The following is a 26,571-nucleotide window of genomic DNA, read 5'->3' as shown; positions in this document are numbered from 1 at the left end:
GAGGAAGTCAGTAGATTTGTTGTCATTACTATATTATTGTAGATTTTATTTTTCCGCGGCCATGTGCTTTGTGAGCGGAAACATAACTCGCTGAATAAACACACTGTTGACAGGAAGAGGGACCATGACCCTTGTAATCTCGGTTTTTAGATACTTACCCTTAAGTGCTCCAGGTTTCTATTTTTTTAAATGGACTTCAGTTTTACGGACACTGACTTTTCTCTGGGTTTACACAGAACAGACGAACAGCGTGGCCCCAGTAGAAACTTATTTTACGACATTCTTTCGGACATTGAAAACAGAAAACCATAAAATAACTAGAATCACCCTCATCAGAACCATCTACTGACCGTTGGTCACAGACAGAAGGGCCCAGGGGCATACACAGAAATAAAGGCATGGCCCTATTGAGCCCCTAAACCCCCGTCTCCAGTAATGTGCCACTTCTGAAACACTCTATGCTTTCTATCGAGTAAATAAACCAGCTTTTGTAGAGATTGTATTTTCTCAGTTGTGTCATTCTTACGGGCGTATGGCCACACCGTTGTGGGAAACGTTTTGTGGAACCACCTGGATTATTGCTGCATGAATAACATGTGGTCTGATCCTCATCCAAGCCATAGTGGCAGAGAAAGACAATCACAATAACACACAAATAATTGGATCATTTTGACAAAACCAGTTCGGTCCATAAATGGTGTGTAAACCACTAAAATATGGACTAAAAAAATCTTCAGAATCTGATCACCAAGACATGGTCTGCTCTTCATAACATATTTATTGAAGTGAAATATGGACTGATATTACAAAAAAAAAAAACAGGTTTCAAAGGACTGCAGGAAAAATATTTATTGGGGCTAATTAGACCAGCATTGACTGCAAGAGCATTTCTAAACAATTGGGCCGCCCCACTATGTCAAGAAATCTAGCTCACAAATAGAAACAACTTAGTACCATGTAGTAATTTAGTACCATGTGGTACACCTTAGTAATTTAGTACCATGTAGTACACTGTAGTAATTTAGTACTATGTGGTACACTGTAGTAATTAAGTACCACGTGATACAGTGTAGTAATTTAGTACCATGTGATACAGTGTAGTAATTTAGTACCATGTAGTACACTGTAGTTATTTAGTACCATGTGGTACACCATAGTAATTTAATACAATGTAGTAATTTAGTACCATGTAGTGCAATGTAGTAATTTAGTTCCATGTAGTACACTGTAGTTATTAAGCAGCTTATAGAACACTGCAGTAATTTAGTACCATGTGGTACACTGTAGTATTTTAGTCTCATGTAGTACACTGTAGTAATTTACTACCGTGTGGTACATGGTAGTAATTACTACCATGTGGCACACTGAAGTAATTTAGTACCATGTAGTACACTGTAGTAATTTAGTACCATGTAGTACACTGTAGTAATTTAGTACCAATGCTACCGTCCCTAGCAGTGGATGTCCTGCAAGGACCACATCAAGAGTACACCATGCAACTCTCAAAGACATGACAAAGAGCCCAAAGCCTGGGGTGTCAGCCAGCAACCTGCACACATCTCTTCAACCTGCTAACGTCTGTGTACCCAGGTTATTATAGTTAAGTTAAACTAGGTGTGGAAAAACATTTTAGCTGACCGAAATACAAATAAACTAGACTTATAAAAAATGAAAAGTAACTTAAACGATATTGTGAACTTAAAATAAAATAAAATGTACAGAAAAGGTTTGTCAATTTAGTCAAATTTGTCAACACAACAAGCATGAGGAGACTTTGGTGCACGTTTATTGCGCCGGGGATGGCTACATAACTGTGAGTCAGTTGCCTTCAGAAAGTGTTGTGTTTGTATTGTAATACCTATTCTGAACTTCTTAAACCTTGCCCCTGACAAATACCCCTCATATTATCATAAAATAACCAAAACGAATACTGAGACTAATAAAAACTAAACTAAAACTGAACATTTTTTTCCTTTGGATCCCCCTCCTTTTTCTTCCAAATTGTACATGGCCAATTACTCCACTCCTCTGAGCTGTCCCGGTCGCTGCTCCACCCGCTCTGTCCAACCGGGGAGGGCTGCAGACTACCACATGCCTCCTCTGATACATGTGGATTCGCCAGCCGCTTCTTTTCACCTGACAGTGAGGAGTTTTGCCAGGGGGATGTCGCACGTGGGAGGCTCACGCTTTTCCCCCCCAGTTCCCCCTCCCCCCTGAACAGGCGCCCCGATCGACCAGAGCAGGCGCTAGTGCAGCAACCAGGACACATACCTACATCTGGCTTCCCACCCGCAGACACAGTCAATTGTGTCTGTAGGGACGCCCAACCAAGCTGCAGGTAGCACGGGGATTCGAACCGGCAAGCCCCGTGTTGGTATGCAACAGAACAGACCGCTACGCTACCCGGATGCCCCCCAAAACTGAACATTTTCAAACAATAAAAACTAAAATGAAACGAGCAAACCTACTCTGGAAACTACCTGCAACTAAAGTGAACTGAAAACAAAAATTAAAAACGAAACAAAAATAAAAACTAAGGAAAAATACAAAACTGTCATAACTCTGCTGGGTACATGAGCCCACAATGAGAAAAACAAGAAGGAAGGAAACTACCGCTGCTCGCCTCAGTTCTGCCACCGGCCACCTGGACCTTCTGTGCTACTGGAACAATGTCTTGTGGACAGAGGAGGAAAATTTTGCTTTTTTGTTGCTAAAATGACACAATTAACTGTTTGGAGAGGACAAATCACTGCATACCAACAACAGAACGTCATCCCATCTGCGATGCATGGTGGAAGCACCATGATTTGGGTCCGTGTACTGCCTCAAGGCCAAGACAACTGGCAGTCACGGTGGGAATAATGACTTCTAAATAGTGTCAGGACATATCACATGAAAGTAACGGTCCATGACCTGAACTATCATGGATGCCGAGTCGTCGACATGATGATGAACCTAAACACAAAAGTATATCAAAATTTTTAAGCCATACTTTTGTGTTAATGCTCACCACCACCTTATCAGATGTTGTCAAATGGAGTCAAAAGCGGGCAGTGAGGTAGCACTACGGTTGGACCTGTTTCAGACAAATGAGCAACATGTCAATCACTCCAGAGACACCTGTCAGTCAAGAAAACCACACCCCCAAACATACTGAACTGTAAACTTTATATTCTCTAAATGGAAGACGAAAGAAAGCCACTTTATTTTGCCATTGTATTCTTACATCGAACTTGTTCTCTGCATTTAAACCGTCCTGTTGTATAGAAGCAGGGGGCAGCTGCAGCGCCCGGGGACCAACTCCAGTTATTCTTTCCACTGCCTTGCTCAGGGGCACAGAAAGGAGTATTAACCCTAACACGCATGTCTTTTTGATGGCGGGAGGAAACCGAAGTACCCGGAGGAAACCCACGCAGACACGGGGAGAACATGCAGACTCCACACAGAAAGAACCTGGGATGGCCTGGGATTCGAAACCAGGACCTTCTTACTGTGAGGCAACAGTGCTAACCACTGGGTCAGCATGTCACCTGAATAATTTTCAAAATCCTCACCAAAAGTCACATTAGAGGAAATGAATTTAGCTGTTGAGACCCTAAGTTCTTGTGGAAAAAAATGTGTATCGACTTGGTATTTCTAGAGAGAAGTTGGGGTTTTTCCCCTGGACTTTCTTAAAACCAGTAGTGTCTTTTTGGAGTCAGCATCTAGCGGCCATTAGGAGAACTGCATCTTACGGCACTTACACATTGGCTTCAAAAATCAGATGTGGTGGTTGCTGCTTGGCCAAGTCGCAGTCCTGACCTTTAACCTATTAAGTGTTGCGGGATGACTTAAAGCAAGCTATTCATGCAAGGCATCCCAGCAGTATCAATAAACAAACAGGTCTGTAAGCAGGAGTTGTCAACAAAACCCCCTACATATCATGCAGGTCTGTACAGGAGAAGTTTGGTTCAGATTATTGCAGTTTAAGAAGGTCCCGTCATTCACTAAATCTAAAGGCACACATAATTACTCCAGTCTGGGCTGTGATTGTTTAACCCACATGTTCAATAAAGACATGAAAGGACACAATTAGCAATATGACTTCTTTTTTTTTTAACCGAGATTATGTTTATCTGCTGTTGTGACTGAGATTAAGATCAGACCAACTTTCAGGAGCAGTTAATACAGGGAATTCAGGTATCTTCAAAGGGTTCGCAAATTTTTCTCACAGTTGTATGCATCATTTAATTTTGCTGTATGTGCCACAAAAACCTAGTGCTCCCGGGATGACTTTACCCAGGGGACAAAACATCACACTCACACTCTGAATAGTTCTTACGGATTGTGTGAGATTTCTGAACTATGTAACAACACGTTGAGAAAGCCAGTTGCCTGGCTTGCACAGTCACACAGGGCCAAAATGCATTGGACGAGCACAAAAAGTGGAAAAAAAGGTAACAAAATCACATGCAGAAAAATGAACAGTGTCCATCGGACAAACCTCATTTCCCAGTGGATTTAACAGATCCCACGGTGAAGAGGGCCATATACTTGACTTGGGTTCGTGCAAACCTGAGGGACCCTTTCCCGGGGGAGAAAAATGCAAGGTGCTTCTCAAATTACTATTATTTACAAGCGATCTAAATCTGGTTGTCAGGTCTCTCATAAATGGCAATACTATTCTCTAAAGATGGACTGTGTGTATTGTGAGCCATGTTGGCTTTTTTCTAATAGGAGGTGTCCACCCCACCAGCGGTCCTTCACTGTAGGGATAAATGACTGGCAAGGGCCATCTGGCAAAATCAAGTAACACAAATCATCCTGTGCCCCACGGACATGTGTGGTCGATCGCATGGTTACTGTGAAAAACATTCTACTGTTACTACATACAATTAATAAACCATACAGTCCTCTCCACGTGACTGACATTTTACATCCCACACTTCCCTCCCGGAACCTCCATTTCCACCTATGGTGGCAACCCACAGTACTGTTCCCCCCACTAGCTCTCCCCACTGGCCTCATCTGTCATTAACCCTCTCACTTGGAGTTTTCCCCATACAGACTATTAATAGGCACCAGGCCTCTCATCCACATGACATATCTAATGGTAGAAACACACTAACAAACAACTAACTAACTAACAAACTAATATTTGGAACAAATATTTACGTCCTATTTTCTGTATTTCCATTTCTTTTCACTCTGCTTTGACACCAAACAATTTTGGCCTCTTGAATGTGACATCTCTTGGTAATAAATCCTTATCATTAATGATTTTACTGTTTCCAATAATCTGGACTTTTTATGATTACTGAGATATAGCTGTACCAATGGGACACTGTTCCCCTGATTGAGGTTAAGCCTCCGATTTTTCATATTCCCAGGCCCTCTGGAAAAGGGGGTGGCCTAGCTGTTTTTTATAAGTGGGGTCTTAAGTGTCATCCTGTTACTTTTGGTAATTTTATCTCCTTTGCGGTTTTAAGTTTCTTAATCACTGGCCCTCTCCCTTCACTCTGCATCTTAATTCATAGGCCCCCTAATTTAGTTAGTTTTATTTCTGAGTTTTCTGAGCTTCTATCCATTGTCATGCCTAAATATGACAGGGTGCTTACTCTTGGTGATTTTAATATTCATGTATGTTGTCCTTCCCATTCCCTCACCTCATATTTTTTAGATCTTATACTTTTAACCTGATTCAATCTGTTAACGGGGTCACACATTCCAAACGCCACATCTTAGACCTTGTACTCTCATCTGGTTTCTCTCTCTCAAGTGTCTTAATCTGGTGGACATGCTTGTAACTGACCGTAAAGCTGTTGTTTTTAAAGTTCCACTACAGCTGTCTATTCCTAGTCATTATCCTAAAACATGCTCTCGCATTCTCAACGCTTGCTCTGCAGTTAAACTCTGTGACGCTTTTAATTCATCATCCTTTAATTCCACTATATCCCTTCTCAATCCAGATGCACTGTTAAATTCATTCAATGATCAGTGCCTATCCAGCCTTGACCAGATTGCAACATTTAAAAGTAGGAAACAAAAATCAAATAACCTCCCCTGGTTGAATGATCACATTTGAGCCCTTAAAAGACTGTAGAAAATCTGAACGACAATGGAAGGTCAACAAGTCAGAATAGCACATAACACCCTTAAAAACCAAATGTTAATTTACAAGAACGAAGTTAAGGATGTGAGATCAGCTTACTTCTCTGAACTGACATCTAGAAATAACCACAATCCCAAAGTTCTCTTTAGGGCAATTGATTCTGTTATTAACGGTCCCTCTACTTCTGTTTTTGAACCTGATGTTGAGCTGTCTGAAAATGTTCTCACTCATTTTCTAAATAAGGTGGAGAATATCAGGTCTCAAATCCAGCCTGACCCTTGCATTCTTTTCATTCCCCATATTAATTCTGCCTCTTTTACTCTGATTCAACCATTACAATTTCAGTGTTGGAGAGTACAGTCCTCCATATGAACTCCTCCTCCTGCATCTTAGATATCATCCCCACTAAACTGCTCAGGGAAGTATTTTCCACTGCTAGCCCCGTCTTAATTCTCTGATCTCTGGTTCTTTTCCAAACAGTTTTAAGCATACCATTCTTCACTCATTGCTAAAGAAACCTAAATTGGATTCATTGTCCTTAAGTAACTACAGACCAATCTCCAAATTGTCTTTCTGGAGAAAGTAATTTAATTTCAATTGATATCTTTTATGAACAATAATAGTTTTTTTTAAGTTTCCAGTCTTGTTTTGGAGAACTTCATTGTACTGAGACAGCTCTACCTAAGGTCCCTAATGACCTACTGCTGACTGCAGACAGAGGTGATTGCTCGATTTTAGTTCTTTTAGACTTAAGTGCTCCCTTTGACACAGTTGATCATAGTATCCTCTTACATCGCTTGGAGACTTGGGTAGGCATCAAGGGCTCGGCTCTTAGTTTATTATGCTCATACCTCTCCAATATAACTTTTTGTGTTTTTCTGGGTAACTCTACTTCCTCAATGGCTCAGTTGAGTTTTGGTGTCCCTCAAGGCTCAGTTCTTGGCCCCCTTCTGTTTTCTATAGTCAACTTTATTTGTATAGCCCAATATCACAAATCACAAATTTGCCTCAAGGGGCTTATACTACATACATGCTGCCTCTTGGCCATCTATCCATCCATCCACTATCCAAACCGCTTATCCTGCTCTCAGGGTCATGAGGATGCTGGAGCCTATCCTAGCAGTCATTGGGCGGCAGGAGGGGAGACACCCTGGAGAGGCCGCCACGCCATCACAGGGCCCACACACACACACACACATACACACACACACACACACACACACACACACACACACACATTCACACCTAGGGACAATTTAGTACGGCCGATTCAGCTGACCTGCATGTCTTTGGCCTGTGGGAAGAAACTGGAGCACCCACAGGAAACCCACCAAGACACAGGGAGAACATGCAAACTCCACACAGAGGACAACCCAGGATGACCCCCAAGGTTGGACTACCCCCTACCTTTTGGACGTTTTTGATATTCATGTTTATTGATTTATATTGTTTTTATTTTTATTCCTAATAATTTGGTCTTATTCATTTATTGTGGTTACCTCCTCTTTGCTCAGGTCCTTTAGTCTTGTTCTCACTTTTGCTTTGTCTGCTTTTTCTTTTGTAAAGCACTTTGTAACACTGTCAAGTGCTATATTAATTAAGTTATTATCATCATCATTATTATTATTATTATCATTATTATTATTATTTCACTTCATGCGGTATGGTGGCGCAGTGGTTAGCGTGGTAGCCTCACAGCAAGAAGGTCTTGGGTTCAAGCCCCGGGGTAGTCCAACCTTGGTGGGTCATCCCGGGTCGTCCTCTGTGTGGAGTTTGCATGTTCTCCCTGTATCTGCGTGGGTTTCCTCCAGGAGCTCCGGTTTCCTCACACAGTCCAAAGACATGTAAGTCAGGTGAATTGGCGGTACTAAATTGTCCCTAGGAATGAGTGGGTGTGTGTGTCTCGGCCCTGTGATGGCCTGGCGGCCTATCCAGGGTGTCTCCCCGCCTGCCACGCAATGACTGCTGGAATAGACTCCAGCATCCTCGCGACCCTGAGAGCAGGATAAGCGGTTAAGACAATGGATGGATGGATTTCACTTCATACAGAGAAAATCTAGCCATGCAGGTAACACAATGAGACAGAAAAACAATTCACCATTGCAATGTTTTTATATCACTCGAGAAAAAAAAAAAGAAAAGAAAAAAATCCACAATGAATCGGCCAATGGTTTGCGCTACACTTCTGAACAGACCAGACCTAAATTACATCACATAACATCGTAGCATGCCCACAGCCTCAGCTGTTGGTCTTACACAAACATCAGCTAGCAAGACAGCAACAACCATACTCTAAACACGCAAACACCTACTGCATAGTAAAACATCCTGGAGGCAATGTCATTATGATAATAAACCATAATACAGTACCAGTCAGGTTTAACACCTTACAAAAACAGAATTGAAACACCACAGGCCTAAATAAAATGACAATCAATGCCATACAAGATACAGCATATAGGATGCAGGTGCATAACACACGACACACTTTGCCTATATCATAGGCTAGCCTATCCTACATCATGCAAGTCAATCTGATAAGCACGAAACCGTCCAGCCGACTCGACAGTCGAGCTAGCGGGCCACACAGCCTTCCGTGCCGACAGGACAGCGGACTCCGGCAAGATCCATGGAGGAGGTTTGAGTATTTATGCCAATAACTCTTGGTGCAACAATATAAAGATTGTTGAAAGGCATTGCTCTGCTGATCTCGAGCTCCTTATGATTCAGTGCAAGGCTTTTTCACCTGCCGAGGGAGCTAACGGCCATTACCATCGCTGCTGTATGCATCCCCCCACATGCTAATTCTAAGGAAGCACTTAAGCAGCTACAATGTGCCATCAGCAGACAACAGACCAAACACCCGGTCAATGCCTTTATCATAAGTGGTTATTTTAATCAGGCTAACCTCAGGGCTGTATTGCCTAAATTCCATCAGCATGTCTCCTGCCCCACTAGGGGACAAAACACCCTGGACCATCTCTATACAAACATTAAGGACTCATACAAAGCTATTCCCTACCCCCACCTGGGGCATTCTGACCACCTCTGCCTGTTCCTGGTCCCAGCCTACAAACCCCTAATAAAACGGGTCAAGCCAGCAGTAAAGACAATCACTGTCTGGCCAGAATGAGCAGTCTCTGAACTCCAGGACTGTTTTGACAACACATACTGGAGTATTTTGCACATTCAGCTACCCATGGCTCCCATATAAACATTAATGAACAGACATCTGCCACCCTTGCCTACATTAACTTTTGCACTGAGAGTGTCACAACAAAAAAAAAATCAATCTGCACCTTTCCAAACCAGAAACCCTGGATGACTAGTGAGGTCCGGCAGCTGCTGAAAGTCCAGAATGCAGCATTCAAGTCAGGTAACTGTGAGTCCTACAGCACAGCCAGATCCAACTTAAAAAACGGCATCAGAACAGCCAAACATAATTATTCCCTACGAATAGAGGACCACTTTCACAATAACTCCGATCCCCAGCGAATGTGGCAAGGCATTCAGTCTATCACAGACTACAAAAGCTCCAATAGCGGTCCCACTGTCCATGATGCCTCCCTGCCAGACAAGCTAAATCATTTCTATGCCCGCTTCGACACGGACAATACTGACCCAGCCACAAAAATCCCCAGCCACCCAGAAAACCAGGTGCTCACTCTATCAATCGCAGAGGTCAGAGAATCATTGCACAGAGTGAACACATGGAAGGCTGCCGGACCGGACGGCATACCGGGTCGGGTCCTCCAGGAATGTGCCGACCAGCTGGCTGAGGTCTTCACAACTATATTTAACCTCTCGCTGTCCCAATCCATAGTCCCAGCATGCTTTAAGACCACCTCTATCATTCCTGTCCCCAAGAAACCAACATCCACGTGTCTGAATGACTACCGACCCATAGCACTCACCCCCATTGCCATGAAGTGCTTTGAGAGACTGGTTCTGGCTCACATCAAAAACATTATCCCCCCCACATTCGACCCACATCAGTTCGCCTACCGTCCAAAAGGTCTAATGAGGATGCCATTGCCACTGCACTGCACTTTGCTCTTACCCACCTTGAACTTAACAACACATACATCCGGATGCTGTTTATAGATTATAGCTCTGCCTTCAACACTATCATCCCCGCCAAACTAACCACCAAACTCCTCTCCCTTGGCCTCAACCCCTCCCTCTGTAACTGGACCCTGGACTTCCTGACCAACAGACCTCAGTCTGTTAGGTTAGGTGACCACACCTCCTCCACCCGGACCCTCGGCACAGGTACCCCTCAAGGCTGTGTTCTGAGCCCCCTCCATTTCTCCCTCTTTACCCACGACTGCCTGCCAACTCACCCTTCAAATGTTATAGTTAAGTTTGCAGATGACACCACAGTCATTGGCTGTATCACCAACAATGATGAGACGGCCTACAGGGACGAGATTCAGCACCTCACATCATGGTGTACAACCAAGAATCTTGTCCTCAATGTGCAGAAGACGAAGGAGCTGATTGTGGACTTCAGGAGTTTTAGAAGCTGCAGCCACTCCCCCATACACATCAATGGGGTGGAAGTGGAGCGTGTTTCCAGCTTTAAATTCCTTGGAGTCCACATCAGCGAGGAACTTTCCTGGACATTAAACACCCAGGCCCTTGTGAAAAAGGCCCAACAACGCCTGCATTTCCTGAGGAGGCTGAGGAGCACCCGTCTATCCCCCAAAATTCTCACCAACTTCTACCACTGCACCATAGAGAGCATCCTGACCAGCTACATCTCAGTGTGGTACGGCAACTGCACCTCAGTAGACCAGAAAGCTCTGCAGCGGGTCGTCAAGGCGGCCCAGCATATCACCAGTACCCAGCTCCCAGCCATAAAAGACATTTATCACAAACGCTGCCTTCGAAGGGGTCTCAGCATCAACAGAGATCCCACCCACCCCAACCATGGACTGTTATCCCCCCTGCGCTCTGGGAGGCGCTACAGGAGCCTTAGAGCCCGCACTACCAGGCTCAAAAACAGCTTCTTTCCACAAGCTGTTGCCCACCTGAACCTGACCACTCACTCAATGTCTGTAGATATTTTTAAATATTTTGTACTCTTGCTCTTTTTTTAACTTATTTTTAGCTTTTGGTCTTCATGTGTGTATATCTCATACTGTGTTTGCTGTGTTTGTCTCTGTCTGTCTTGCACTGTTTGGTGAAGCCACAGCCCTCATTTCATTTTTAACATGTGCCTGCACATTGTTTTTAATGACAATAAAATTGAACTGAATTGAATTGAATCATGGCGCACCGGCCAAGGGTGAAGTCAATCGGATTAACAGTATCTGACATTCTTTTGTAAGAAGTGGGGTTGTTGTGAAGCGTCTAGTGTGTTGTTGTAGTGTTTTGTGCCTGTCATGTCTCACTCTCAACCTTCACCGCTGGCTAGCAGAAATACAAACAGGAGAGCTGACCCATAAGTCTCTCCCTGCCAGTACATAGCCTCTCCAACAGCAAGCCCTATGTGGTGCCTCCTCGTAGCGACACACAGTAACTGGGTACACCTTGGGCCCTGGCTGAACTACAAGGGACTCGGAGGAGGTCTGGCCCCTAGACGTGCGGTAGCCAGGCCCACCGGTGTGTTGATATTCCCTGGTGCCCACAAACCAGCACCCAGCTATGGGTTAAATAGTGCCCCTGCCTAGTGGATACCTCGGGAGAGGAATAGGCTACGGGAGTAAACCTCTACACAACATCAACGTCTACAGTGCTGCTGTTTTTTATTTTTCTTGCCCTTTTGTATCTGTTTTAAGTCGGCGAGTACTGGCGTCATGTGTGGCTGCCGCTTCTCCCTCTCGTAGTCCCCCCTTCCCATCCACCCCATATGTCTGTGTTATGTATATCTGTTGTCTTGTTTCACCCCGTTTATTGTAAAGCGACTTTGAGTGTTAGAAAAGTGCTACTATATAAGATTGATTTATTATTATAATTATTATTATTAAGAAAATCAAAGGACAGACATACAGACAGAGACTCCTTCCATTTTAGTTAGATTATTATTATTCCGGGGAATTTTGAACATCCCTGTCAGGTCGTCCATGACTGAGAGAATGACTTTACTTTGTGACACAGCTCACGGCGGCAATTGCTGTGGGAAAAACAGAATAGACAAGTTGCTGCAGTTAAGGAACAGAATCACATAACAATCATAAAAAAACCCATAAATAGTAAACAGGACTAGAGCCGTTCCTCACAAACGCACAACTCAAGCAAGTAATTCCCTGATTCTTATCTTAGGTCAGAAGCGACCGCAGGGGCCTGGGGTCTTGTTTTGACATTCTGACTACTCATCCATAGTGTTCAAAAATACTGAATAAATCACAATTTTCTAACGATTTACCATTCATATAACGCATTAGCTAACTTGTTAGCTAGCCAACTCGGTGAAAAGAAGTTCAAGTGCTGACACGAACGTTTTTATTTTTCAAGTGCATCACCACGCGTGGATGGCCACAGCAGGAGTAGACACAGCATTATGTTTATTATAGTGGAGACAAATGTTCGGAAATTGTAATGTAATGAGCGAATAAACATAACATTGGCATATTTTCCACTACTATCCATTTAAGGAACCTTAATGTACAGAGAAATGCAAATCTATAACCTGTGACACAAGACTGGATGATGTTTCAGAGCGCCCCCTAACGTTCTCAAAGTAGACTTTCAGGGGAGCTCATGTCCTTTTCAGGGGAGGCATGCTCCCCTTCGCTTCCCCCATAATTCGAACCCTATCTACATCTAACTTATAAATTCAAACTCTATCGAACTGACTTAAACATCGTTCATAAAGTTAACACTTCAAATTTTCAACCCGATAAACTTGACGTCAAACTATCGTCAACCACGGTTCCTGTTCATCCGTACAGCCGACACTTCAACCACTGTAGCACAGGAGAGCAGACAGGTTTATGTAATGGAAACTGTGTAGGAGCTAGCGCAATAGGGCAGGTAGACGAAGGCGCAACTGTAGATGAAGGTTCAGTACACAAACAAACCATATGGCCATTTCTTCCTTTTTATTCTTTTGCTTGTAGGTAATGGTGGCCACTGGTGACTGTCAGAAAAAATGGTCGCAAAACTAAAAAGTTATTCGCCTTGGCGACCATTCTAGCCACCATCTGGAGCCCTGCATTCTGAGATTAAAGCCAGAATTACCCCCCCCCCCCCGTTTTCTCCCAGTTGTTCTTAGCCAATTACCCTATTTTGCGAACCGTCCCAGGTGCTGCTCCACCCCCTCTGCTGATCCGGCGAGAGCTGCAGACTACCACCAGCCACTTCTTTTCACCTGACAGTGAGGCGTTTTGCCAGGGGGATGTAGCACGTGAGAGGATCACACTATTCCCCCCAGTTCCCCCTCCTCCCTGAACAGGAGCCCTAACCGACCAGAGGAGGCGCTAGTGTAGTGACATAGACACATACCCACATCCTGCTTCCCACCCCCAGACACGTCCAGTTGTGTCTGTGGGACACCCGACCAAGCCGGAGGTAACACAGGGATTCGAACCAGCAATCTATTCTGTTGCCTACCAACACATGGATCTTCGGTTCAAATCCTGGTGTTACCTCCAGCTTGGTCGGGCGTCTCTACAGACACAATTGGCCGTGTCTGCGGGAGGGAAGCCGGATGTGTCCTGGTCACTGCACTAGTGCCTCCTCTGGTCGGTTAGGGCTCCTGTTCAGGGGGGAGGGGGAACTGGGGGGAATAGCATGATCCTCTCACGTGCTACACCCCCCTGGCGAAACGCCTCACTGTCAGGTGAAAAGAAGTGGCTTGGACGTCACATGTATCGGAGAAGACATGTGGTAGTCTACAGCCCTCCTCGGATCAGCAGAGGGGGTGGAGCAGCGACCGGGACGGCTTGAAAGAATAGGGTAATTGGCTGGTTACAATTGGGTAGAAAAGGGGGGGGGGTGGATGACATGAACGCTCTTATCAAGTTATAATTTTTAATTGGATTCATTAATAAGGAAATTCTAGTGGGAACAGTAATAAGGAAATTCTGCTGGCACAAAATCAGTGTATTCATACTCTGAAGGGACCTTGTTGCGAACTGGATCTTTTCAGAAGGAGAAATCATTGGGGATTTAAACGAGGTAACGGCCTTTGTGCAGGAGGAACTATCGAGAAATGGCCAAATGCAAGGCTATCTATCGCTGGGTGCATCTTCGTGCTATTCAAAAGGCATTTGTGGTGCAACAAGATGTGACACGACAGATTATCAAATGAATCGATCCTCAAGGTGTGGATCCTGTCATGTTAATCTGACCCACTCTATCTTTCTGCGGAATATCTTTCCTACTTTTTTATCAGCAACTCTTGACTTTACTCTCAGGAATTCTGAGTTTTTTTTCTCAGAAGTTATTTCTGACTTTTTTCTTAGAAATTCTGACTTTAAACTCAGAATATAAACCCCCGCGTGTGCCCCCTCTTTTTGATAAATAAATAAACGCTGCGTTGGTGGCCCTGATACGCTTCCGTAGTTGCGTTTGCATGTGAGTCTGGCTGTGCTTTTTCTCACCCTCCCTCTTGTCTTTCTCTCTAGCGTTACTGTACTGCGTGTCTCTGCTCCCAGCAGCCCCCTCGCCCCATTCCTTTCATGTGGCTCCATGTCAACTACACCCAAGATACACCCCTCCATTGGTGGGATTTAGGCTGTGTGTGTGTGTTTGTGCGTGTGTGTGTGTGCATGTGTGTGTGTATGAGTGTGTTTGTGTGTGTATGTATGTGTGCGCATGTGTGCGTGCGTGTGTAAGTGTGTGTGCGTGCATGTGTGTGTTTGTGCGAGTATGTATGTGTGTTTGTAGGTGTGTGCATATGTGTATGTGCATGTGTGTGTGTTTGTGCGTGTATGTATGTGTGTGTGTTTGTGCGTGTATGTATGTGCGTGTGTGTAGATGTGTGCATGTGTGTGTGTGTGTGTGTGTGTGTGTGTGTGAGTGTGTGTGTGTGAGCGTATGTGGGTGTGTTAGCCCACTGTGTAAACAGGGGGTTGTTTGGGGGTAAACTCTGTAATATTCCCAGAGTTGTACTATGCGGGTGTGGTGTGCCGTCTCTAGCAGAGACCAACTGCACCCACAGGAGCCCCGTTTAATATGCTCCCTCTTACTGAAGCAGCGCCGGTGCTGAACACCTACACAAAAACCTCTCCCACACACAAATAACCAACCAAACACTCCATCTCTCCCCCTAGCACTCAAGCACGTACACGCAAAACACACACGCACACACAATTTACATACAACAGCTTCAGTGGCACTGATAACACTGGTGGAGGAAAAACGATAAAGCTCTGCATGTGTGTGTGTGTGTGTGTGTGTGCGTGTGTGTGATCTGATAAGGGCATGATGGATGCGGCAGTGGGAAACACGGTGATCAGATGTGTGTGCTGGTTTTACTAACAGAGGACATGTAGCCCTTCTGCCTGACACCTCGGCTACGTATCACCGGTGCCAGAGAGGGAAGAGGGAACGGTGCAGGCAGACACCGACAGGAGACACAAAGGGAAAGAAGGACGAGGTTTTTTTAAGCTCCTTTAAAACTGAAGGATGGAAGAATGAACTGACAGCCACTAACAGCAGCAAAGTTGTCAGGGTTCATTGTCTACGTAGAGGAGCGCAGAACGATGGAGGTTGGCGGAGCAGTGGAGACATTTACCCATGATCCTGCACTACAAGCAAAAGATTAACTCATCAGGCCACATTCTAGCAAAAAGGAAAGCCCAGACACTAACCACAACCTGCAATTCTTGTTTGTGTATATATATATATATATATATAAACAAGAATTGTAGGCTATTGCTGGCTATATATATATAAACAAGAATTGCAGGCTATATATATATATATAATGGCTCAAATACTATGATAAAACATAAGTTAATGATAAAAAAGAAAATCACGATTAAGGGCATCCGGGTGGCGTGGCGGTCTATTCCGTTGCCTACCAACAGGGGGATCGCCAGTTCGAATGCCCGCGTTACAGATACAATTGGCCGTGTCTGTGGGTGGGAAGCCGGATGTGGGTATGTGTCCTGGTCGCTGCACTAGCTAGCGCCTCCTCTGGTTGGTCGGGGCACCTGTTTGGGGGGGAGGGGGAACTGGGGGGAATAGTGTGATCCTCCCATGCGCTACGTCCCCCTGGCAGAACTCCTCACTGTCAGGTGAAAAGAAGCAGCTGGTGACTCCACATGTATCAGAGGAGGCATGTGGTAGTCTGCAGCCCTCCCTGGATCGGCGGAGGGGGTGGAGCAGCGACCGGGACGGCTCGGGAGAGTGGGATAATTGGCCAGGTACAATTGGGGAGAAAAGGGGGAGGAGGGTCCAAAAAAAGATTAAATACCATTTTAGATGACGTCTCCTATTTGTTAGCCGCTAAATGGAAATCTTTTCCTCCGGCCATCAGCATCTAAAACGCTCGGCAGCTTCGGATATCATGAAGGAAAGTGGTATTATTTGTGATATTATGGTGAGGAAAGCTGTTTAACGCTCTCTCGGTAGAAACAGTTGTACTTCAGATATTTTAAATCATCTTGACAAGTGTGCACAGGGCAGAGTCTGTGCAGTGTTTTTACACATATCTACTGTACACAGTGCACATGATATGATGCACGGGCTTTACATAATGGAGGATGACATTTACATCTCCCTCTATGTCTTCCTCTCTGCACACGCCTGTTTTGAAGTTGTTTGTCTCTCTCTCTCTCTCTGTCTCTCTTGCTCTCTCTCTCGCTCTCTCTCTGAGTGACAGATTGAGTTCAGTAGCAGCCTCAGCAGGAATCCCACACACAGGAGCTGGAACGCAGGGAACTCTGGCTGACACTGTGAACTGTGTGTGCGTGTGTGTGCGTGCATATGTGCATGTATGCACGTGTGCATGTGTCCGTCCCTGAAGATCAATGTGAGTGTCCCACAACCAGATCGAAGATTTGCCATCCTGAAGAGATCGACTTTGTCACAGGAGTTTGTGTGACTCTATGTGCGGGTGCTTTGGTGTGTGGGTGCATGCGTGTGCTTGCATGCATGCAGGCAGGCACGCTGATGTTATTGTAGGCACCAGCAAGCTCAACCACATAGCACTGTCACCATATTTACACTAAAATCAGCTACTGGGGAAAAAAACTATACTCGGCTTCTAAACTTTGATATTTGCCCTCCTTTCAACCTTGACACCCAGTGGCGTGGGCTTCCGCTGCGGTGTCAAATGAGGTCATCCTCTATTAAGGTATGAGTCAGTTCGCCATCACTAGTGACTGACATTTTAGAATGACACAGATGTTGGTGCTTTTCAGAGAGACCTTACTCTCCCCATATAAACCTTGGTGATGTGTTGGTAGTACACATCCATCAGATTAATCCATCTGCCTATCATCAGACTCAGACTCACATGTATTGGCCATGTAGGTTTGCACATGCATGGAATTTGACTCCGGTTTTGTGGCTCTCACAGTGTACTTAACATAGAATTACAACACAATCTTCAGATATACACACAAGGATTGACTATATAAAGGTGAAATAAGAGGTGATAAAGTGTAGAGAATACATCAGAGATGCTGATATATTAATATCTACTGCATCATATACACTTCATTATACACGTATCTACTCAGCTGTCCCTCCATTCACGCATCTTTTTTTTGCCGTTTCCCCCCCACCCCCACCCCAATTGTATCCGGCCAATTACCCCACTTTTCCGAACCGTCCTGGTCACTGCTCCACCCCCTCTGTCGGTCCAGGCAGGGCTGCAGACTACCACATGCCTCCTCCGATACATGTGGAGTCGCCAGCCGCTTCTTTTCACCTGACAGTGAGGAGTTTCACCAGGGGGATGTAGCGCGTGGGAGGATCACGCTATTCCCCCCAAGTCCCCCCCCCGAAGAGGTGCCCCGCCAAACCAGAGGAGGTGCTAGTGCAGCGACCAGGACACATACCCACATCTGGCTTCCCACCCGCAGATATGGCCAATTGTGTCTGTAGGGACACCTGACCAAGCCGAAGGTTAACACGGGGATTCGAACTAGTGATCCCTGTGTTGGTAAGCCACGGCCAATTGTGTCTGTAGGGACGCCCCACCAAGCCGGAGGTTAACACAGAGATTCGAACTAGTGATCCCTGTGTTGGTAAGCAATGGAAGAGACCGCCACGTCACCCGGACGCCTCCATTCACACATCTTGAGAGCATGTGTGGTTATAATTTGGACTTTATATCAGCATTCTCCCATTTCAGTTTATTGAAAACACACGCAATCGTGTACACACACACACACACACACACACACACACACACACACACACACACACAAGTACATAATTTGTCACAGAAGTTGACTTACGGGCTGTTGGCCCCACCCCCCGAGCGGAACTGGACATATGGGGCGAGCTGTAGGAGGAGTCTGACGGCCTCTGGCCACTCTCCATCGTTGGAGCGAAACTCGCACGAGGCTGAGTCACACTCCTCAAAGCTGAACTGGTAATAGGAGTTCGAGTCTGAAAACACCACACGCTGGTCCACTGCAGAGAGGACACACACACACACACACACACACACACACACACACACACACACACACACACACACACACACACACACACACACACAAATGCATATACATGCACACACATACACAGGCATGCACGCACGCGCACACACACACACAAACACACACACAAACATACCCACCATTAAACAAATAATAAATCTATTCTGCACAATTCTTTTTCAAAGTTCCCACCTGAAGCCATTTTGGGTGCAATGTAGTATTTGCTATAAAATATTTGTATAGTAGATTTAGATGGTAAATGGCGTGCATGGTAACCTATAATCAAGTTCTCTGATCACTTATATTCCTGGATTGATGTTAAAGGATGCTGAGAACAACATCCATTGTGTCGTGGCATTAGGCCTCTGACCCACCACTGATCCTCTGCACAAAGTGAAATCAGGTGGCGGCTCTTAACTGTGGTCTTACGCTTTTCAGCAGCAGACACATTAGCTCTGCAAGCCCACATCATGGCTGTTGCTAAGTAACTGGCACTCTCATTGCAGTAGATTTTCAAAATGACTGGCACATCCCCACAACAATATTATGAAGAGCGCTTTAATTTTATTTGTAGCCAGCACAAGGAGCAGCATCATAACGCCTCCACAGAACCATGTCCACGCTCGTTCTATCAGTGGAAGTGGACTACACAGGCCTATAGACAGGATCATAGGCAGCATGTGACCTCAAGAGGATCATGTTTACTCATTCGTCGAAGCGACATTGCCTTTGTATGAAGAACATACCATTTTTGGGGGGGGGGGTGCGAGGGACTTTCAGCTCTTTTCATTTCAGTGGCATGACCTGTTCTACTAAGGCCCCACCATTGCGTAACCCCTATGGCGGTTGAGAAGGGTGGAGCCAGCATAAAATGACAAAAACAGCTAAAATTTAGGGTGTTCAATTAAAAGGGTTATATTTATCACTAGGTATTACACTATGTGCTGGGGAACTTTTCCAGAATCACTGTTAGGGGTACTAATGGGGGCTGGGCACTAGGTAGGGTAAAGCAAAAAATGTAGGTGCACCTCTGACGACCTCATTACCTTATGCTAATTTAAATGCTCTGCCAAAAATGGATCCTCTCCTAATGAGATAAATTGAGGGAGGGAAGGCATCCCTGTGTCAGACGGTGACAACTGGTCAGTGAACCAGCCAGTTGGCTGTCTCTCTGGAAAGTTTAAGGCTGTTTAAAGGTTAACTGCAAAAAGACCATAAATTTGGATTCAAAGTTAATCTTTTGGGGGCCCTAAAGGGTTTCATTACAAAATATGCTGTATGCATTTTAAATAAGTTATCTTTGCTTCATCGTTCTATATCTCTAAAAAAAAAGAAAAAGAAAAAAGTCTGTATACGAGTTATTTTTAACCAAGGACTTTAGCTATCTGCAGTGCCTTAAGAGGGTAGTTCACTTTTTTCAAAAAGGCATTGCAAAATATAAAATCTCATTGTGCAGAAAAACACTTTGCTTGTTCTCAAGAGCCAACCTCCACAACTCCTTTCCTCCTGTGTGTGTGTGTGTTGCTTGTGCACAAATACATACATGCACATGTGACAGATAGAAATTTGTTGGCTTAAAAAAATATATTTTATTTTCATCATAGTTTTGACTCCAAAGAAATAATAGTTATAGGCATAAAACAGCTCATTGTCACTACAGCATTAATATTCTTGGACATAAGAGTACTTTAGATTTAACCTGAGATCGACTTGTTTTGAGTGAATGGTTCATTGCTTGATTGGTAATGCCTAGGATTGCAACAAGTGGGAGCATGCGCTGACTTTTCCTCATTCAATAATAATAATAATAATCATTACATTTATATAGTGCTTTACATTGAGGAAAAGCAACGTGTCCGCCTCTTTATCTTCATTTCCCTTTTTAAAGTAATTATCCTAGTTATGCCACCGTTCTTGTGAATGTATCAAGTAAGCAATGCTTCATAAGTTCGGTGATGTGCATGAAATATTTGTCTTCAAGTTGAGAAATTACCGTGCAGAGAGACATGCTAATCGTTAGCCGAGTCCCATGTTTTTATGATAGTGTAACCGGTTATTTTTTTTTTTGCCGGTGCGGGATTAGATACGAAGTGTACTGCGCCACAAGGCGACATGACTAACCGCTCGGCTAAAGGGTCAGACCCGTTAGCTAGGGGCTAACGTGTCTTATTAGTAGTTTACAGTCGTCACCCTCCCCGGAAGCGCGCCCTCGCGCTTTGTTATTCCCGCAGACCCGTTAGCTAGGGGCTAACGTGTCTACACTAGCTACTGGCCGAGTTCTGTTTGTTTTTATGCTAGCTACTAGCCGAGTTCCTTTTGTTTTTATACTAGCTACTAGCCGAGTTCCATGTGTTTTTATGTTAGCTACTAGCCGAGTTCCATGTGTTTTATGCTAGTTACTGGCAGAGTTCTGTTTGTTTTTATGCTAGCTTCTAGTCGAGTTCTGTTTGTTTTCATGCTAGCTACTAACCGAGTTCTGTTTGTTTTTATGCTAGCTACTAGCCGAGTTCCGTTTGTTTTGATGCTAGCTACTAGCCGAGTTCTGTGTGTTTTTATGTTAGCTACTAGCCGAGTTCCATGTGTTTTATGCTAGTTACTGGCCGAGTTTCGCTTGTTTTTATGCTAGCTACTAGCCGAGTTCCGTTTGTTTTTATGCTAGCTAGTAGCCGAGTTACGTTTGTTTTTATGCTAGCTCCTAGCCGAGTTCCGTTTGTTTTTATGCTAGCTACTAGCCGAGTTCCATGTGTTTTATGCTAGTTACTGGCCGAGTTTCGCTTGTTTTTATGCTAGCTACTAGCCAAGTTCTGTTTGTTTTTATGCTAGCTACTAGCCGAGTGCTGCTTGTTTTTATGCTAGCTACTAGCCGAGCTCTGTTTGTTTTTATGCTAGCTACTAGCCGAGTTCTGTTTGTTTTTATGCTAGCTACTGGAGATCTCGTGCTCGCCACGCAGCGTGGGGTAGCACAGAATGGTAGTGTGCTGCTGGTTTAACTGTTTTCTTTTATGAATGTGGAGTCTAATAGTCGAAGTTAAAATGCATTCCTAAGCAATAAGTTGACTAGAAATATGATCTATGGATTGTTACATTATAATGGTTTTTCATCAATCAATCAACCAAGTTGCATTTTTTATAGCGCTTTTCTAGCTCCAACAGCCACTCAAAGCGCTCTCTCTCCCATGACAGACAACGTGCAATAGATGTTGTGGTTACACAATTTACAGAATACAACATTGAAAGAGGATAAACAGAATTATAATGGACTTATAAAATGTACGAAGAATATGATGCGCAGGATGCCAAGCAGTGAGAATAATTATATCATGTATTGTAAATATATTACACGGGAATAAATATATAATGCACGCTCTGTTAAAAAACTATGATCATAAATATAAAGTACTATAGTTAAGACTGTCTAAGAAAGAGGTAAAAATATAATTTGCTTTTGGGTAAAGATTGTAACAGTTGATTGATTAACTTATTTTGGTTAAAAAGCATATACAAGCCTATAGCAGGTAGTCTTTCTAGTTAGACACTATTGTACTGTACTGCATTGGAGTGCTAGGAACATGCGTTATTGTAAAAATGTTTATAGTTTCTAATTCAATACACTGAAGCAAAGGAAAAGCAACGAGTCCATCTCTTTCTCTTCATTTTCCCTTTTTAAGGGTACAACACGCACGCATGTGTTCACATTTGTTTACCAGACAGCAGGATTCCAAGCTCCAGCAGCACTTGCCAGACACGCACGGCAGTGGTTCGACAGCGCACGTAACCACACTGCTCACAGAGCCACTGCACCAGCTCCACGCCCACATAACTGCGCCTGTTAAGAGACACACATGGCATGTGCGCACGCGCGCGCACACACACGCACACACACACACACACGCACAACATTAACAGGCAAGGATAGCTAGACAGTGTTAATGAACAACTCAACATGCTCATACGCACAGAGTACATAGTAGGGCACACAATACAAAATAATAAAAAAAAACAGTACAAAAGCACATATGATCACACACACATGCCACTCTGGCTTTAAGTAAAATTAACTCTGCCTGCAAAACACAACATGCACACACCTCCTTCCCCAGGATAAAGCTTGTCTTTTGTATTAAATCAATAATAATTGATTATTCATTAGTTCTCTGTAAGCCTTTTCTCCTAAAACACTTACGCTTACTGTCTATTTCCCCTCAGGATAAACTCCGTGTGTGTGTGTGTGTGTGTGTGTGTGTGTGTGTGTGTGTGTGTGTGTGTGTTTGTGTGTGTTTGTGTGTGTTTGTGGTTCTTTTCAAAAGGTGTATGTTTGTGTGACGATGTTTGAAATTGACATTAATATTAATGTCCATATGTGGATTCAGTATGCGTGTGCATGCCTGTGTGTATTTCAGAACCGTGTTCACTGCTGTACAACATGTTTGTCACACACAGGTTACTGGCCACTCCAGAAAGACCTTACAAATGACCTGTGAGTTATTTTCTAGGCTTCGCTGGACACACTGACTCAGCTCTGCTCATACACTCGCATGCACAATCACGTACCGAATGATCCTTGCCAGGTGTATCTTGTCTTTAGCTGGGTACGGTCCATGAGAGAGGAAAGCATTCCTGACAACCCGCCCTGCACATGGAAAACTCTGGGAGCAAGACTGGCACACACAAACACACACACAGACAAAATTAGCAATATCAATTTATTAAAAAAAAAAAAAAAAAGGGGGGCGTCTAGGTAGCGTGGCAGTCTATTCCGTTGCCTAACAACACGGGGTTCACCGGTTCAAATCCCTGCGTTACCTCCGGCTTTGTTGGGCGTTCCTACAGACACAATTGGCTGTGTCTGCGGGTGGAAAGCCGGATGTGGGTATGTGTCCTAATCGCTACACTAGCGCCTCCTCTGGTTGGTTGGGGCACCTGCCGGGGGGGAGGAAGAACTGGGGGGAGTAGCGTGATCCTCCCACGCGCTACGTCCCCCTGGCAAAACTCCTCATTGTCAGGTGAAAGGAAGTGGCTGGTGACTCCACATGTATCAGAGGAGGCATGTGGTAGTCTGCAGCCCTCCACGGATCGGCAGAGGGGTTGGAGCAGCAACCGGGACAGCTCGGAAGAGTGGGGTAATTGGCCGGATACAGTTGGGGAGAAAAAGGGGGAAAGTTCCACAAAAAAAAAAGTCGCAAAAATACATTTTATAATGAGACACAACAAATAAATCACGTGACCAAGACCCTATAGCAGCCATTCAGTATGCTTACACACAGCTGTCAGTGACTTAAACTGATTCCTCCTCTCTAAGACAGGAAATGTATTGTGTTTGTCCGCAGTCATACACCAAACAGTCATATATGGAAGATGCAGTTTTACATCAGCTGTGTGTTCTGGGGTCAAGGGGAAATCCCATCCATCCATCCATCCATCCATTATCTGAACTGCTCATCCTTCTCTCAGGGTCACGGGGATCCTGGAGCCTATTCCAGCAGTCATTGGGCAGCATGCGGGGAGACACCCAGGACAGGCTGCCAGGCCATCACAGGGCCAACACACATGCATACACACACACCTAGGGACAATTTAGTATGGCCGAGTCACCTGATTTACATGTCTTTGGACTGTGGGAGGAAACCTGAGCACCCGGAGGAAACCCACGCAGACACGGGGAAAACGTGCAAACTCCACACAGAGGACGACCCAGGATGACCCACCAAGGTTGGACAACCCCGGAGCTCGAACCCAGGACCTTTTTGCTGTGAGGTGATCACGCTAACCACTGAGCCACTGTGCCGCCGGGGCAAGGGGAATTTTTCAATCTAAAATCAGGACTTTTGATGTATTGCCGTAGTTGGAACCGATGTTTGAGCCAGCCCATCGGAAATTGTCTACCCTGCTGAAACGTCTTTGAGCAAGACATTACATACCTTCTGAAGCTACTTCTGCACACTGACCTCCAAGAGGACTGGAGGAAAGAGTATCAAATTATCCAATTATTCCTATGTACTTTGATTCTCAATGAAGCGAAACATTTAAAAACTCAAAAAAAGGTTGTTTTTTGTTTTTGCAAGAAACCCAAACATTTCCCACATCTTAGAAGAGAGAGACCAAGCTAAGGCTATTTTTGCACATTAGAAGAGTTTGGGTCTGATATAGCCCCTCTTGAGACGAACACAAACCGCTGCGTGGTTCCTTGTCATGTGGAAATGTATTGGTGTTTTCCTGGAAAACGAATTTTGCTCCATTTGCGGCACCTCTGACTTGATTTGGGCAAGGTTTACAGACCAAAATTTACCTACCTGACGACCTTTCTGAAACCCCTGAACCCTTTCCTGTTACCCAAGTGGAAAAAAAAATGTTTCCCCTCTTTTTCTCCCCAACTGTACCCGTCCAATTATCTTATTCTTCTGAGCCATCCCGGTCGCTGCTCCACCCCCTCTGCTGAACCGGGGAGGGCTGCAGACTACCAAATGCCTCCTCCGATACATGTGGAGTCGCCAGCCGCTTCTTTTCACCTGACAGTGAGGAGTTTCACCAGGGGGACGTAGTGCGCGGGAAGATTACGCTATTCCCCCTCAGTTCCCCCTCCCCCCTGAACAGGCGCCCCGACCAACCAGAGGAGGCGCTAGTGCAGCAACCGGGACACGTACCCACATTCGGCTTCCCACCCACAGACATGGCCAATTGTGTCTGTAGGGACGCCCGACCAAGCTGGAGGTAACACGGGAATTCAAACAGACGATCCCTGTTTTGGTAGGCAACGAAATAGGCCGCTATGCTACCCGGACACCCTCTCTTTTCAAAAATGTTCTCTTTGCAGAAGAGAGTGCTTGGTGTTCTTCTGACAGATTTCAGAAAACAAGGCGTAGAAGAAGAACAAGAGTGTAAATATTGAAAGATGCATTTGAAAGAAGAGTAGGACAAACCATACAAAGGTGAGAGTTCATACTTTTTTTATGAATATTTTCAAACAATGGTTTTCACTCTGGAAACAGAAAAGGGCGCAAGGATTTCGAAGAGGTTATCAAATTGGCAGATTTCAGTTGGGAAACCTTGCCAAACCCAAGTTAGAAGTGCTGCAAACGGTGCAAAACGAGTTTTCCAGGAAACTGTCAGTGCACTTCCACGGGATTAGCACCCGCGCAGCGGTTTGTGTTTGTCCTAAATGAGGTCAGGTTGATGGAACATCATGTAAGTCAATGCACATTCACATAGGTATTATCTAGGCTTTATTTAAAAAGGGGGGTCAGAATGCAGAGGGGGAAAATACCCTCATGACATCTTCACTGTGGGAAGGGCTTAAACGATTTTAAATGTCATTATGGCGGTTCGTTGCACACGTGCATTGTGCTCGTGTGTGTTTTACTGTTGGTGCAACAGACTTGTGAAAAACCCAAGTTCATATCGACAATGAGGTCACCTGTATTGGGGCTAAACAAACACACTTTTGCTTCACACCATGTCTAACAGGATGACGTCATCTGTGTGCAATCTGAGGTGAGCGTTTTCCCTACCTTCTGTACAGCGGGTCCGCTGCTGGGGCCAGGGATAGTATCAGGTGACTGCTGTTGGGATAAAAAAAAAAACAACACAAGCTATCAGAAAGAGACACACATGCACACACTAAACACACTTTACAAACATGACTGAGATGAGAAAGACCAGTTTTTCATTCCAGGAACATTAGTCACGTTCTCCAGAGCCGACGAGAGTACAAACACTTCTCACACACGACTTACTTTCCGTAAGTCCCTCAATGAACACGAAAACTGAAGCAGGCTTAAAACTATAGCTCATCTTGGGTATGATGTATGTCCAACTTCCCACTAACACACTGCTCCAAATTTCATAATTCGGTTACTATAAACCAAACAAATGAAGCATCACTATGTGTCACATGGTGCCAGTGGAGCAGGATGA

The 26,571-nt window shown here is 44.7% G+C and overlaps 1 protein-coding gene across 1 annotated transcript in view; it reads right to left on the bottom strand.

Annotated features, from left to right (window-relative positions):
• Positions 1–26,571, bottom strand: part of rapgef5a (Rap guanine nucleotide exchange factor (GEF) 5a) — a 71,463-nt gene that overhangs the window by 37,706 nt on the left and 7,186 nt on the right. The window contains exons 2-5 of the mRNA XM_056298469.1: positions 26,166–26,216; positions 23,212–23,318; positions 22,365–22,486; positions 18,454–18,631 (exon numbers count right to left, since the gene is read on the bottom strand). Of these exons, the coding sequence (XP_056154444.1) occupies positions 18,454–18,631; positions 22,365–22,486; positions 23,212–23,318; positions 26,166–26,216 (458 nt within the window). The remainder of the gene's footprint in view (positions 1–18,453; positions 18,632–22,364; positions 22,487–23,211; positions 23,319–26,165; positions 26,217–26,571) is intronic.

The sequence above is a fragment of the Lampris incognitus genome, chromosome 18 (assembly GCF_029633865.1).
Source record: "Lampris incognitus isolate fLamInc1 chromosome 18, fLamInc1.hap2, whole genome shotgun sequence".
Taxonomy (NCBI): Eukaryota; Metazoa; Chordata; class Actinopteri; order Lampriformes; family Lampridae; genus Lampris; species Lampris incognitus.
Note: the sequence above shows the minus strand (reverse complement) of the source record. Positions and strands in the feature narration are given on the sequence as shown.